The sequence below is a fragment of the Salvelinus alpinus genome, chromosome 3, assembly GCF_045679555.1.
Source record: "Salvelinus alpinus chromosome 3, SLU_Salpinus.1, whole genome shotgun sequence".
Taxonomy (NCBI): Eukaryota; Metazoa; Chordata; class Actinopteri; order Salmoniformes; family Salmonidae; genus Salvelinus; species Salvelinus alpinus.
The window spans coordinates 17,991,326-18,007,356 of NC_092088.1; the positions used below are offsets into that span (position 1 = coordinate 17,991,326).

The 16,031-nt window shown below is 42.8% G+C and overlaps 1 protein-coding gene across 1 annotated transcript; it reads left to right on the top strand.

Moving 5' to 3' along the window:
• The first annotated feature begins 1,960 nt into the window (after nt 1-1,960).
• Nucleotides 1,961-16,031, top strand: btbd16 (BTB (POZ) domain containing 16). Its single transcript, XM_071391147.1, has 17 exons — nt 1,961-2,073; nt 2,167-2,224; nt 2,572-2,737; nt 3,558-3,819; nt 4,018-4,169; nt 5,278-5,406; nt 10,436-10,576; nt 10,777-10,888; nt 11,976-12,045; nt 12,413-12,543; nt 12,629-12,748; nt 12,954-13,045; nt 13,787-13,869; nt 13,975-14,049; nt 14,153-14,254; nt 14,581-14,769; nt 15,064-16,031. Exons 1-17 carry the CDS (start codon nt 1,961-1,963, stop codon nt 15,130-15,132), a joined length of 2,064 nt encoding a protein of 687 aa, XP_071247248.1. The 3' UTR covers nt 15,133-16,031.

Here is a 16,031-nt window from a genome sequence, read left to right on the forward strand (position 1 = left end):
TTTCCACAGCAATACGCATAAAACCTAGTTGTCAAACAGGGAAATGGTTCCAATCGTTTTTCCACTATTAATTTTTCCCATAGGGGATTGGTATTTTCTTTGATAAAGATGGAATCCGCAGTAGGGGGAAACCGTGCCACTGGCCACCCCACCACCATTGTTATTGTTTTTGTTGCGGAGCTGAGTAGCATCCCGCAGCACGGTAAAAACACAATGTGCTCTTCTATCGCGCATGCAACGATGTCCGGGGGGAATAACAGTGTTGGTTGGTTGCAGTCATTTTTTGTTGTTGTTGTAATATCGCAAACGGACGTGGCTGTTTCACCATTAAGGATTCCAGCTTTAATGTTGGAATTATTGAAGTATCCATGAACAATTATGTTTGTTGAAAAGAGGAAAGGGTGAGCTATATTTCAAACATATTTCTGAGTTCCTAGGTCAAGCTTATGTGGTAACTAGCATCTTAATTAGCATTGGGTAGTGGGGGACAAACATTGTGACAACCAACCCCAGAATGGGGCCGATTGTCACAAGTGGACGGAGTGTGTTTGATGGTTTATAACTCCATGTTGGGATAAGACAAGAGGATAAAAAGGGTCCCCATTTCAACCCAATACATTGGTCTTTCTCCTAATATTGAAACGAGTCCTGTAAGATATACTGGTGCTGAGAAATACACATGAGAGTAAAAAGTGTGACAACCAACCCTGGTCTCCCCTTCCATTCTGTAGGCTTGTTGAAAATGTCTTCACCTGTCCTAGAAAAGTCTAGGTCACCATCAAATAAGCGAACGTTTGAAGGCATAGTTTGATGGACCAGTTGCATGAAATGATGCCTCCGATCAGAACACGCTCACCAGATACCTCATAGGAGCATCATTCCTCAGAAAAAAATGTAGTCAAAAAGCCAATGTAATTTTTTACTGTCTGGTTGATGGTCATGTGGGCGGGTACGTTTTCAACGTAAATATTTACTGTTGTAGGTTCCCTATGGAACGCTCTGACTAAACCCAACTCCACGATGTACTTACAGTACTTCATACACGAAATAAATATTTACTGTATTTACAATATTTGCTGTTGTAGAGTCCCATGCACCTTGCTGACTAAACTCAACACGATGTACTTCCGTTGATGTGAACGTGGAATTTAGTTTAATCAGCACTCAGCAACTTTCACCCGGCCCGATTTATAACAGTAGATGTTGGTTAACCTTTATTTTATCAGGGAGTCATACAGTAAAGATATTCTGTGATTTCGTAGCCTGTTCGATGTGGGAGACCTGGAGCTAAGAGGCTACATGTAGCCTACATATGAGATTATTGCCTACATCTGATGTGTGAAGTTTTATTGTATCCACATCCACTGGGTGTATCATGCATGTTAATGTAATTTGGTTTGAAATGTGAATTTGGGTATTTGTGCACTTCTATTCTGTTTGACTTGACGAAGATCCCGCTAGTTGGTAATTATGTTATTTTCAAATTAATTGATACACAGCGGGGATTGACTTGGACATAATATCTCTCACTCAATTAATTTCTGGACTGACTGGGGTTTTTGGGCACATAGATTGTGACTTTCAATTGAGAGTAAAATTAATTCACTGACATCTACTGGGAATGCTTTTTAATGTGGGGCCTAACGTATAGGAATAGATGTAATATATCTCGTACAGATTCACTTCTTAACGGCGAAGTGACAATTTTCGCCATAATTTTACTTCTGTGTAACGGATATTAGTCTAGACGTGGTCCCTATGATAATATGGCAGTACAGATCAATTCAATTTCAATGGTCAAGGAATCGGACCGTGCGTGCGTAATAATCACCTGCCACTTTTAGAACATCTTGATTCTCTGTCGAAGGAGAGATTTTGACAGTTTTTTGCCACCAGAGTCACACTTTCCAAACGGTCCTTTTTCTGTCTTTGGTGTGAGAGGGGATCCCGTATGGCGACGATGACGCATATATCGCCTATGAATGGAAGTGGATGCAGTACGGGCAACTCTATTGGAAAAATCTTTGGAAACCCTCTATTTCATAGGGGTGTGACGTCTGGCTTTCAGCCCGTGTAAGTCAGAAGACATAAAAATACTTAACTCTGTGATTAACCGTTATTAACGACACGTTACTAAATACACATTCCCGATCTTGCTGTGCATAGATCAGTGTTGAAGGCTCCGGTCAAGGCATTCCGAGGCCATGTGTCCCTAGAGAGAATGGTGAGAGACATGTACAATTATACTCCCCAGTACTGATAGTTCGACATTTTTCTTTGACTTCTAGCAGGGTAGTTGAAGGACTAGAACAGAACCACGATTATTGCTGTGTCAAATTGGGTAGGTTAGAGATGCATCGTAAATGTCCTAATCCTGACAGGCAACCAATGATTTATAGAAATCAGTCTTTACCTGCGTTCCAATGGAGAGCTACATGAGCTGGTGCATGAAGGAACTATGGGGATAAGATGAGCATGAATGTGTACCAAACATTTCTATCTTAACCATATGGTCATGGTTATTTTTTCTATCTTATTTTATCATTTTGACTGGTTACTATTTGTGTCCAGCTGTCTGCCTCGTCACATGGCCGTCAAAGGACACAAGCAGGCCACACCAACCGCTGGCAGCTGCGCCACCCCCTTGGCAGTGATCTGCTGGGGCAAGCACAAGCTGAGAGAACTGAGAGAGCCATGAGAGTGGCCCTCAACACATCACTCAGGACCATAAGGACAGGTGTGTGTGTGTGTGTGTGTGTGTGTGTGTGTGTGTGTGTGTGTGTGTGTGTGTGTGTGTGTGTGTGTGTGTGTGTGTGTGTGTGTGTGTGTGTGTGTGACCTATGTGCTACAGTTTGACAGAAGTGTTTACAATCATTATCCTAAGATAAAGGTCTTGAAGGGTACAGTATTAAGATTAGTTGAGGTTGGCAGAGGGCCTTGGTTCTTCAAGAGGTACTCCTCTAATGTTACCACAGAGCTCTAAGCCAGCCGAAATCTGTACGTGGCATGCTGTGTCCACAGTGCCAAAGTCAGTGTGACCCAGCCAAGAGCCCTGCCTACCAGGAGGGGTGCTAGACCCGATTGATGCCAATCCCGCCAACCTGGTGTTGAGAAACTGGCAAAGTTATGGGGAGATTGGCACCTGGAGAGATCTGACAGCAGCCGGTTTCCAACTAGACTGGCAGTGCCATCCCAGAGACAATTAGGCCTTTGACATCTTCCAGATACGCTGTGTGCATCTGTGAGAGCAGAGGAGAGTCACAGGGGAAAACAATCGCAGATAAACTAAACTATTATGAATACTTTGTAAGGGTTACATTGGGATGCAAAATGCCAAATCAAGTTGAACATGAGAGGTTTTTATTCAACACTGATCATTTGGGGGGCTTTTACAGTATCACAACAATTTCAATGCCTATCCATCATTGCACCTCCAAACTTAACGTGAAAGTCTGCCATTGTTACTGTCACAGAGTCGTACGTGTCTACTGTTGAGTCCAAACCCCCCTTGTGTATCACCCCTCTCCTCACCCCTCTCCTGTCTGTTTGTTTTCCAGCTGACTCTCCACAGCCCTGCACTCATGATGAGCCCCCCCTGCCACGGCTTACCCTCCTAGCGAGCACCAGCCTGCCCAGAAGCCCCAGACGCTGGTACGCTGCCAGTTCCGCAAGGGCACACACTGACAACCATAGAGAAGGAGAGACAGAGGGAGGACAGTTGATCAGACATTTGGGGCCTGCTGCCAGCCGCATGCAACCAGTATGGAGCAGGCTGCATGCCACATTGGAACATGATTATCTTTCATTTGGTCTGCTTTTGTGTGTAGCACAATGGCCACCATAAAGGGGGCAGACCCACCTGTAGAGTTGGTGAGATGGTCACGCTGGGAGCGTTTGGGCTGGACGGGAGGGGTGACTTCTGATGGGGACAAAATGGTTGTGTTCTGAAGGGCTCACCTTGTGTTAGTTCGCTTTTTCAAGTTGCTGACAAGAGTTAGATGATTTTCCATGAGATAGGTGTTTACCATTTGAGTTTTTGATTTGTGTGCTTATGATGATGTGTTTTTGTGTGTATTTGTTATGTAGTGTGCCAGGTCATCCCAGCAAGGCTACACCAGAGGACCTGTTCTACCTCTTGTCCCGCAGTGTTGTCCATTACAACCAACCAGGTTTTTCTTCACCTGTCCGTCTTTTTCTCTCTCTCTCTGTGTCTCTCTGTGTCTCTCTGTGTTTCTCTCTCTCTCATTCTCTCTCTCTCTCTCTCTCTCTCTCTCTCTCTCTCTCTCTCTCTCTCTCTCTCTCTCTCTCTCTCTCTCTCTCTCTCTCTCTCTCTCTCTCTCTCTCTCTCTCTCTCTTTGTCTCTCCCTCTCCTTCTCCCTCTGTATGCCTTTCTCTCTTGCTCTCTCGCTCTCTGTCTCTCCCTCTTTCTATCTCCCTCTCTCTCTCTCTCTCTCTCTCTCTCTCTCTCAATTTTCAATTAAATATGCTTTATTGGCATGATGTAACAATGTACTAATTGTCAAAACTTACTTTGGAGATTTACAATATTAACATAATTAACATAATAATAATCAATATTGTCAACGTGACAACAGTAACAACAATAATCAAGGGTCAAAATAACCATACATTAAACAATAACAATAAGCATAGAGGACATGTGCAGGTTGGTCTGTCAGACACTGTCCCTCATCTTATGGCAGGCAGCAATGTAGTGTGCTGCCAACCAACAGCTCTCTGCGTCCTCCCCCAGCAGGACGGGTAGCCTATCCTCACCAGAGAGGTCTTTGAAACCTTGAATAAGGGGATCAAATTTGGGGAAATGACACTCCATTTTTTAAATGTTTTTTACATTTTGTCAGGAAATGCAGCTCTGTCTCTCTCTCTGTCTCTCCCTCTTTCTCTGTCTCTCTCTCTTTCCCTCTTTCCCTCTTTCTCTCTCTCTCTCTTTCTCTCTCTCTCTCTCTGTCTCTCTTTCTTTTTCTCTCCCTCTTTCTCTCTCTCTCTTTCTCTCTCCATGAATGTTGTTTCCATTTATTTTCTCCCCTCTTGCTCTTTTTAATGAGGTGAAATATGTAATGGACCATTTTTTAAAGTAAAGTAACAAAATGCTTGGAGGGTGCTGTCTCACTGAAAGGTTGACGACCCCCAGTTACAAAAATGTGCCATGAAAGGTCATGAAACCGTAGCAGTGGGAGCTGTCAGCAAACGTAACGTCAACAACAACAACAAAAGCAAAAACTTGCCTGGCTCGGTGTGTTGTCTGTTTGTTGTCAGACGTGGTGCTGGAGTGCCTGGGAAGCCAGTGGGAGCTGCACTGCCCTAATCTCACCAAGTCAGGCACCCTAAGCGACCTCTACATGTCAACCAGACAGCAGAGGGCAAGGAGCCTTCAGGACAGAGCAGGTGCGCTGCTTAAATGTGTCTCCCAGAGGCCAGAGTTCTGATCTGATTACAGTATCTCTGCATCTCTTACTGACTTTGCTATACTTTTTAGTGTTATCTGTGCTGTGTGTTGGAGATAAGAGTATTACAACCCTAATGTCTCTGCATCCTCTCTCTGGTCTTATGTATTGTGGGAGACGGACTTCCCAGCTAGCACATTTGGCTCCTTGGAAGTTGTGGAAACGTACATTTTCCGTTTCCCATTGGTTGTAGGAATGAAGCCATAAGTTTCCTCACCGGTAAAACAGATTTTTTTTATTTTACTTTCTGAGAACTGAAGTGAAAATGTTGTCTGTTCTGGGAATGTTTATTTTAGGTTGCAGGGAGGTTCTGAGAACATTTTACTCTGGTTCCTTTGAAAGTTTTCCTGAGAGGTTTTATTAACGTTCTGAGAATGGAACTTATAGGTTATTTGTAGTTTTTTAATAACTTCCTTAACTTTTGCGGAACGTTTCAGTAAGACTTTTAATAACACTGCTAGCTTATTTTGGGGTAACTTTTTTGAACTCCAAGTACAGATAGGACACATAGAAATTAATTTCTTCAGGCATTAATCACACAAACACATTTATTTTTTATTGTGACACGGCATCAGTGAGATTCGAACCTATAATCTACTGTCCTCTATCCATGGAATTAGTCCACTGGGTCACCAAATGGAGCTGAACGCACTAAACAAAGAAAGAGGATAGAGTTTTGTTGATGCTGAGAACAGAATGTATATGTTTTTAAATAACATTCTTATATCCTGACCACACCGCTCGCGTCGCGTGCGTTGCAGAATAAATGTACACATACATGTTATTCAATCATTGCACCCACACTGCTTGCGCGTGCCAACAAGCGTCTGTGTTGCCAAGCGCTAAAGTTGAAGTCAGTTCTATTTGTGACGCTGAACGCGGTGCAAGTCCTGCCTCTCCCATCTTCTCATTGGTTTATAGAAGCATATACCCACGTGCCATCTCCTCATTGGTTATACCCACGTGGGCGATTGAAAGATGAACTGAGGTCGGTCAGTTGTGTTACACCTTATTATGAAAGTTAGATGCCAATCACCATAAAAAGTCCAAAGAAGAAAAAGCCTAGAAGAAGGAGGGATGACTAGAAACGATTCGGTTGACAGATTTATGTGAGGATTAATTGTCGGAGTAGAGGACCTTGTGCATTTCAGGTAAAATAACAACTCAACGTTTATATCCTAGGACAAATTAACTAGCAACAGCAAGCTAGCTAAATAGGACAAATTAGCTAGCAACTGTAAGCTCGCTAGCTAAATTGCCATAAATGTGTATTGCTTTTCGACCTGTCTCCAAATTAATATAATTGGTTCAGAGTTTGTTTTGATATTTCAACCTGCGTGTTGTGATCGTGTTTGGTGTGGGGGGACAAAATCAATTTGCGCACGATGGCACATGTGATCGCACGCGTCCGGTGTGGGCATGGTGGTGGTTCTTGTGGTTTTTATGGAAAGTTTTCTTATAGTTCTCAGAACAATTTGAGAACATGACTTTAAAACTTAGAGTCGATGTCCGTGCATCACGAAGATCAATTAGCATTCATGAATATGTTATTCAATGTATTTCTTTGGGCTAATAGCAATAAGTATTTCGTGTTTTTTTTTCTTTCTCAAAGGTAGTTTTATTTGGCATTTTTTATGATAATACAGATAATACAAACAGAACAGGTAAAGGACAGAACACACACAGATCCCCTACCAAATCAAACCCACCCTAACCCCCCTTGCTCCAACAGAACACACACAGATCCCCTACCAAATCAAACCCACCCTAACCCCCCTTGCTCCAACAGAACACACACAGATCCCCTACCAAATCAAACCCACCCTAACCCCCCTTGCTCCAACAGAACACACACAGATCCTCTACCAAATCAAATCAAACCCACCCCAACCCCCCCATTCTCCAACAGAGCCCCACCCCAATACCAGACTTAAAGAATTTAAATATAGTTTTTATAATATAATCAAATAACAAAAAAAACTAAGATATAATCAAAAAAAATTAAAGAAGAGTAGTTATACAAATTCTAACTTGGGTTGGTTTATGTCTTCCATGTCTAACTGGGTCCATGTCTTCTACAAAGGATAGGAAAGGTTGCCAGATATTATAAAATGTAATTGCAGATCCCCTAACGGAGTAGTGCATTTTCTCTAGCTTGAGATGTTGCATAACTTCCTTTATCCAATGGTTAAAACTAGGAGGAAACCTATCCTTTCACTTAAATAGTATAAGACGTCTAGCTAGAAGAGTAGTACATGCCAGTATGTTGCCCATAGAACTGTTTAGAGGGGCCTCCTGTGGTGCCATTCCTAGTAATGGAAAAAAAAGCAGAAGGTTTATAGGCCTCTCCACTAAATTAGAAAACGTCTCAAAAATGGATATCCAGAAATCTGTCACTTTTGTCCAGAACATGTGCAATAAAGTAGCAGGAGCCTGCTTACGTCGGTAACACGTGGGATCTATTTCTGATCTAATCTTGGATCATTTTGCATTTGACCAATGCAGCCAATTAACTTTTTTTTTTATCTCTCTTTGACAAATAGATGAAGAATGTGTTCTCTGAAGCATATTCTGCCAAATTTAATCTGAAAGTTGCTTACCTAAATCCTCTTCCCATTGGTTTTTAAGACCCCTGTAAGTATCCAAAATATATATTTTTAAAAGTATTTGATAATCTCTTAAAAACCAATGGGAAGAGGATTCCAAATTAAAAAAATTTAAAAAATCCAAATCAAATAGCTAAATGATCGTTGGTATGACCTTCTTAAAACAATTCCATATGTTAGCTTAGTAGAAACCCAGCCCCGGGCCCTTAGATCTTATAGAACCATGAGGAAACTTGTAGGAAATGTTAGAAGCATTGTTTCTTGACGTTCTCTGGACTATTTGAGAACATTCTCAATGTCAAATCAGTTGGCAAACATTCCTAGAACATTACCAAAACTGAAATTAAATTTCACCATGTTTGAACGTTTAGTAAACGTTCTGTTCAGTAATGAAATACCAAGAAAATAACATTTTTTTTGTCAAGTTCCTTAAATGTGCTGACAATGTTCTAAAGCCAAGCAACTAACCTGCACCATTCCTACAAAGTTGTGGGAAGGTTGTACGCAAAATAACCATAGGACAACCACGCTCTCACCAAGCTCTAAGAAACATATGGTTCTCAGAACAAAATGTGCTAGCTGGGTTGGCCCTATTCACAGAAATTGAGTGCCAAATGCTTGTCCTCTGACGACATTTTTAGGAAATTTGTGAGGAATTAACACCTCTATATAATGTTTTATAGAGACAATCCGGAATTCAGACAGCTGGTTTGCATTAGTCCCTTCCGCAAACACATACAGTATGTGATTAGATTATTGGGAGTGTTCTCCCCCAGCATATAGGTCTCATTTTTCTCGTTCAGTAAATAAAACCAATAAATTGGTCCTTTCAAGTGTTGTGTAGTTGATGTTTTCTTGATGTTTTTCTTTTTTTCACTGCCTTATCATTGCTATATTTGCATCTTAGGTGTATCTTTAAGTGTGTCTTTGTGTACAGTTGTGTAAATATCTACAGTTGAAGTCGGAAGTTTACGTACACTTAGTTTGGAGTCATTAAAACTTGTTTTACAACCACTCCACAAATTTCTTGTTAACAAACTATAGTTTTTTCATGTCGGTTAGGACATCTACTTTGTGCATGACACAAGTCATTTTTCCAACAATTGTTTACAGACAGATTATTTCACTTATAACTCACTGTATCACAATTCCAGTTGGTCAGAAATTTACACTAAGTTGACCATGCCTTTCGAAAAAAGGTTGGAAAATTCCAGGAAACGATGTCATGGCTTTAGAAGCTTCTGATAGGCTAATAGACATAATTTGAGTCAATAGGAGGTGTACCTGTGGATGTATTTCAAGGCTTACCTTCAAACTCAGTGCCTCTTTGCTTGACATCATGGGAAAATCAAAAGAAATCAGCCAAGATCTCAGAAAAACAATTGTGGACCTCCACAAGTCTGGTTCATCCTTGGGAGCAATTTCTAAACGCCTGAAGGTACCATGTTCATCTGTACAAACAATAGTACGCAAGTATAAACACCATGGGACCACGCAGCCGTTATACTTCTCAGGAATAATGACCATCGTTATGTTTGGAGGAAAAGGGGGAGGCTTGCAAGCCGAAGAACACCATCCCAACCGTGAAGCACGGGAGTGGCAGCACCATGTTTTTGAGGTGCTTAGCTGCAGGAGGGACTGGTGCACTTCACAAAATAGATGGCATCGTGAGGCAGGAAAATTATGTGGATACGAGGACGATCAGCTGTCCATCCTGTCTCCCTGTAGCGCTGTCAGTCAGGAAGTTAAAGCTTGGTCGCAAATGGGTCTTCCAAATGGACAATGACCCCAAGCATACTTCCAAAGTTGTGGCAAAATGGCTTAGGGACAACAAAGTCAAGTTATTGGAGTGGCCATCACAAAGCCCTGACCTCAATCCTATAGAAAATTTGTGGGTAGAACTGAAAAAGCGTGTGCGAGCAAGGAGGCCTGCAAACCTGACTCAGTTACACCAGCTCTGTCAGGAGGAATGGGCCAAAATTCACCTAACTTATTGTGGGAAGCTTGTGGAAGGCTACCCAAAACGTTTGACCCAAGTTAAACAGTTTAAAGGAAATGCTACCAAATACTAATTGAGTGTATGTAAACTTCTGACCCACTGGGAATGTAATGAAAGAAATAGAAGCTGAAATAAATCATTTTCTCTACTATTATTCTGACATTTCACATTCTTAAAATAAAGTGGTGATCCTAACTGACCTAAAACAGGGAATTTTTACAAGGATTAAATGTCAGGAATTGTGAAAAACTGAGTTTAAATGTATTTGGCTAAGATGTATGTAAACTTCCGACTTCAACTGTATGTAATCTGATTACTTCAGAAGTACAGTAGTTGTAGCATGTGCCTCTTCTTGCATGGACCAGGAAGTGGTAAGAGTGGGAAAGACAAGTCATACAGCCGACCTGGCAGCAGCAACTCCAGCAGAGACAGACAGAATGGGAAGAAACCCGCAGGCCCCCTGGTCCTCCAACTCTCTGTGAAAGAAGCCACCGTCACCAAAGAGGGTAGCTACAAGAATCATACACCCATGACATACATCCAAGACAAATTTCCCCTCAGGGACAAATAAGTAAATCCTATTTTCCATTGACAAACAGTACATTTGGTTCAATGACAGTTCATGTACCCATATCGCTCATACAGTATACTCACAGCTGATGAATGAAATGAATGATCAGACTATTAACCCTGTGGTTTCCCCCAGCCCTCTCCTTTGCCCTCAGGACCCTCTATAACCCAGAGGCATGTCCTGAACACTGGGGAGAGGGGGTGCTCTCTACCGCCGCCCTGCTGGGCCTGCCACACCTTTTCCAGAGGTGAGCCGGACTACCACACCACACTACTAGTCCTGGGGAACCCATAGGAGTGCATATTTGTAACACTAACACACCTGATTGAACTAATCAAGTGCTTGATGAGTAGTTGAATCTGACATGCTAGTGCTGGGTTAGAACAAGTACGTGCACCCCTGTGGGTCACCAAGTTCCATGTTTGAACGTTGCTACGTAACACTGTCCAGCAACACCGTTGGGAGGATCATTGTGTTGTAAAACAATGCTGTGGCGTGCAAAAACGGGCCATCACTCAGCCAAAACGGGTTAATCCTCTTTTCAACAAAAACAAGGTCAAGGAGGAACAGGAATGAACTTTTCCCTGCTTGTATACATGTATGTCACATTGGATAACTTATGATACTATGATGCCTCCAGAATACACGCCCATCTCTTGTGGGACCTAATTTGGCCCAGTTGAACTGGTTGATTCATGTCCATGAAACTGGGTGGGGATGGGTTTGAATGAGATGAATCCATGTCGACATTGGCCTTATTTCCTCAGCTTGTCCTGAATGTACTGTAAGCTTGAAATCACCAACACCCTTACAAGAGTCGCACCCGGTCACTTAGTCACCCTGGGTGCCCACATAAAAAAAACACTTCAGTTTACAATAGAATACTACAGTACTTACTATAGAATTCTGTAGTAAACTGTAGTATACTGTAGAGTACTATACTACACACTGTAGTATCCCTTGTTCAGTACTTGCTATTGAATTTTGTAGTATACTGTAGAATACTATTGTAAATACTACAGTATTATCCACAAAAAAACACTGACATTTCAGCAAAAACACTACAGTCCACAAAAACTGTTTTTTTTTCTCAAAAGTATACCCATTCCCCTCCCCCATATCCCAATTTGTGCCACCCGTAAGTGAGAAACCTACATGCCAAGTATAGACCATATATTGTGTTTCTTATAGCAAACTGTAAACACTACAGTAAAGTCCACAAAAACACTACAGTATTCCTACCATAGTATACACTATAGTATGTTTTCATGTGGGTGTATTGTAAATAAAGCAGAAGTTTATTATGAGGTGACAGATATGTGTGTGATTGACAGGTGCTTAACAGAGATGATAAATAAGATCAGCTCCTCCACTGTGTGTATCTTTCATCGCGTGTCCTGCAAGGTAAGCTGCACTACTGGTGTGTGAAGTAGTACTAAAAGTTACTGCTCAAAAATATACACTAGGGGGAGCCAAATCACCTCAAACACATAAATGCACTGCTGTCTGAATATGTCCATCCACGTTTGTCTATGTTGTTTTCTATGTGACGTTTTTGATGATGGTATATGTTTGTGTGTGTGTGTGTGTGTGTGTGTGTGTGTGTGTGTGTGTGTGTGTGTGTGTGTGTGTGTGTGTGTGTGTGTGTGTGTGTGTGTGTGTGTGTGTGTGTGTGTGTGTGTGTGTGTGTGTGTGTGTGTGTGTGTGTGGGTGCGTGTGCGTGTGCGGGTGCGTGTGCGTGTGTGTTTGCCTATTTCTCCGTGTGGTTTAGTTTAAGGAGACCAGTCTTCAGAGAGCGTGTGAGCGATGGTTGGAGCTTTACCTGGTGACTGAGTTGACATGTTTCATCTACCTGAGAGACTTACCCTTTGAACTTCTCCACAAGACCCTAAGTTCACCCAGGTAGCTGCTAGAGTAAGGTCCAACTTAAACAACACCCTATCCCTAGTCATAACTCACAATGTTGGTTTTCTATCGCCTTCTCCAGGGTCTTTGCTGCCTGTGAGTACCAGCTCCTGAAGACAGTGCTGTACTGGGTATTCCTACAGTTCAACCCTGCAGCTCAGATCCTTCCCTCCCATAGGTTCATTATGACCTTCTTCTCCAGGTACTGATCACACAGAGCTCAAGGTGGTAGTCATCAGGCGTAAGTTTAATTGTATGTCGTTCAAGTGGATGGAATTCGTAGACTACTGTCCATGAGTAGCATGTTAGGCCTGTTTGTTTGAACATTGACTCTGGTAGACATGTAACTACACTGCCCCACAAGCTTATCTCTCGTTATTTATCTCTCTCTCACTCTCTTACTCCAGTTGGCCAAGGGCTGGCGTCTTCTTGGAACAGCCTGTGGGACAGAGGTTCACCATTCTCTTCCGGGCCCTTCGCTTACATGGCATCACTCAACGTGAGTGACAACGCCAAGTCCATCGACCTTTCACAGCTCGATGACATAACACTAAAACCTAGAAAACATCAAGTCTGTTTTGCTGTTGTTATGTTTATTTGTTAAGTTTCATAGTACAATGTGTTCATCATTACTATGTTGCAATGGTGTAAGGGGAAGGACTCTAAACTAAAGCCAGACATGTTGGCCGTGGCCTCGGTATGTGACTACATCACTCTGGCACCCGTGTCCGATCCATCATGCAGCTGGAGACACATAAAATGTGTTGCTGCGGGTGCCAGAAGACCAGCGGTCCATAGGAGAGCCGCCAGTTTAAAAAACAGTTTGATATTATAGAACCACGCAACGTGACTCTAACCAGTATGATTCTGATAAGCAGAACTGATCAAATCATACACAGTACACACCCTGGGCGAAGTGGGCATGCTCCCAGACAAATAACACGTTTCCATCCTTTGCTTCGATTCCTGGAATCTGATTCATTCTGAAACTGCAGATGTCTTTTCGTTTTTATTGACTTGAGGAACTGATTGTATTCGTTAACATGAAATGCATCTCAGACGAGTTGCAATAGATTATCATTGGTGGGTTATGATTATGTTTAGGTATTAACTGTTTTCACGAAGTTACTTTTGAATTGTTAAGAATTCATTTGTGTTAGAGTGAAAGGGTAAATGTGAGTGATATTTTGGCGAGTGAGTGTTTGCTTGATGGCGAACCCTAACCTTTGACCCCCTCCAGGAGCCCATCTAGAGGAGATGCAGCAGATCCATGTCTTTCCTCAGTCCTGGCTGCTCCTCATCTTCTCCAAGCACTACTACACTGTGAGTTCATGTAGACAGGCACACCTAAGAATATAAGAGGATCATACTGTTTGACAATCTGCTCGTGGACGTAGCTCTCTTTCTCCCTCGTTCTCCCCATCCCAGCTCCACAGTGGAGGAGACATGCAAGTAACAGATTTCTCCCAACAAGCAGTGCGCTTCGGCATGGTCATTGAGAGGGTAAGCCATCTCACTTAACTCTGTAACTCTGCAAAATGGTGCAAGTTGAAAAGGAATCAGTTGTGTAAGTCATTGGCGCTATTGTCTTGGTGTCGTCCTACAGGAGCCTCAATACTGCACACGAACCATTGGACTATATGGCTTCTACTTCCTACTTAAAGCAGCCAGCATAGGAGAGCTGGACTCGCATGGCTTCTCTCTGCAGGTCAGGGTGCATCAACACTGCATCTCAAATCGGGACATTTGCTCTTGAGTGCCTATGGCACGGTTCAGCGGAGGCTGCTGGGAGGAGCTATAGGAGGATGGGCTCATTGTAAAGACTGGAATGGAATGAATTTAATGGAATGGAAACCACATTTGACACCGTTCCATGAATTCCATTCCAGCCATTACAATGATCCCATCCACCTATAGCTCATCCCACCAGTCTCCTCTGGCAGGGTTATAAGTAATAACCAGCAGATAAATTACACCAGGAAACACTGCAGAGACTGACGGGTGAATGGCTGTGTACCTGTGTATCCACTGCAGAGACTGAAACACTGGGACCCTGCCATGTCTGTGCGGGCGTGTGAGAGGCATCCTTTCAGTATGATGACAGAGCGGGCCTTGTCCTATCAGATCAACGTGCAGGCCCATGTGCACGGCCAGTGGCAGGAGTTCAACAGTGGTCCCATCAACCAGGAGTTTGGCCTGACCAAGCGCACCTGCAAGAGCCAGGTATGAAAGGATGAGGACGGATTGATGCAGGAACAAGGAGGAGGGAATCGGTGACTGGGTGATTTCAGGACAGGAGATAGGGTCTAGTACTTTAATGATATGAGAATTGCAATGTTATGATTTTTCACATTCGTTGGATACAAGTAAATTGCTATTTCTGGGGGCGAAAATGTAGCTTAAGCAAAGAAACTTCACGAGGTTTGACTTGGATACTAGCTAACAGGGCATTTTATTTCTGTTGTATTTAGAGGGGTCTACTATCTGAACTGCTGTACCTCTTCCCTCTGTGTGCAGGTGTTTAAAGTGAGGGGCCTCAGCTTGCCCATCTTCGTGACCTTCGCCCTGGCCTTCGCTGCAGTCTGATCCCCTGCCAGACAGTCTTCATGGTGCTCGTTATCACACGTAAACATCACACTTCCTGCCTGATTAAAAGTATCCAGGAAGACTTGTCTTAGTGGGGTAGCCTTGATAGAAAAGAAGAAAGCCACTTCAAAGACTATCTGTTAGGCACGCAGCCTGTTTTAACCCAAACCATGCTCAATGCGCTGCCCAAATCAAATCAAATCCCGTTGACCAAATCAGGTAAAATAGTAGTCTTGGACACTTGCTTCTTCCACTGACACAGGTAATGGTCTGTCGAGGTACAAGGGACACAATTATAGTAATATGATTCATGCACTTTCACATCACTTGGCAGTATGAGGTTGTGTCCCAAATGGCACCCTATTCCCTATACAGTTTGACCTGGGTCCTATGGGTCCTGGTCAAAAGTAGTGCACTATAAAGGGAATAGGGTGCCACTTGGGATGCAGTCTGTGCCAGCTGTAATGTATCCTAACCACAAGGGGTGTTGCAAACCTTGTCCTGGAAGAGAGCTCTTTGAAGGAAGTTGTTGGCCTGTAGGCTGTCTGGAGGCTTTATAACTGTTGCTCCTTGTGGTTAAGGTCTCTACTCAACCAGGAAGCAGAGTAATGAGTCTCTCTGTGTCCGAAAAACGCTGACTGTCAGTGGGCAACATTCTGACCAGTGGAGGTACTGTAGGGTCATGTACAGCTGAGAAAACACACAGGTAGAGTTGCCCAGGAAAGCAGAGGTTTATTGGCGAACTCTTTAGTGAATGATAAACATGGTTTGTATTTACAGTACCAGTCAAAAGTTTGGACACACCTACTCATTCAAGGTTTTTTCTTTATTTTACTATTTTCTACATTGTAGAATACTAGTGAAGACATCAAAACTATAGAATAACACATATGGAATCA

Bases quoted from the DNA above. Each gene is read 5' to 3' on its own strand.
- btbd16 (XM_071391147.1), top strand. From the start codon at position 1,961: ATGACGCATATATCGCCTATGAATGGAAGTGGATGCAGTACGGGCAAC. The intron at 10,577-10,776 runs GTAGCTACAAGA...GGTTTCCCCCAG, and splicing joins AGCCACCGTCACCAAAGAGG to CCCTCTCCTTTGCCCTCAGG. The intron at 14,050-14,152 runs GTAAGCCATCTC...GTCGTCCTACAG, and splicing joins TCGGCATGGTCATTGAGAGG to GAGCCTCAATACTGCACACG.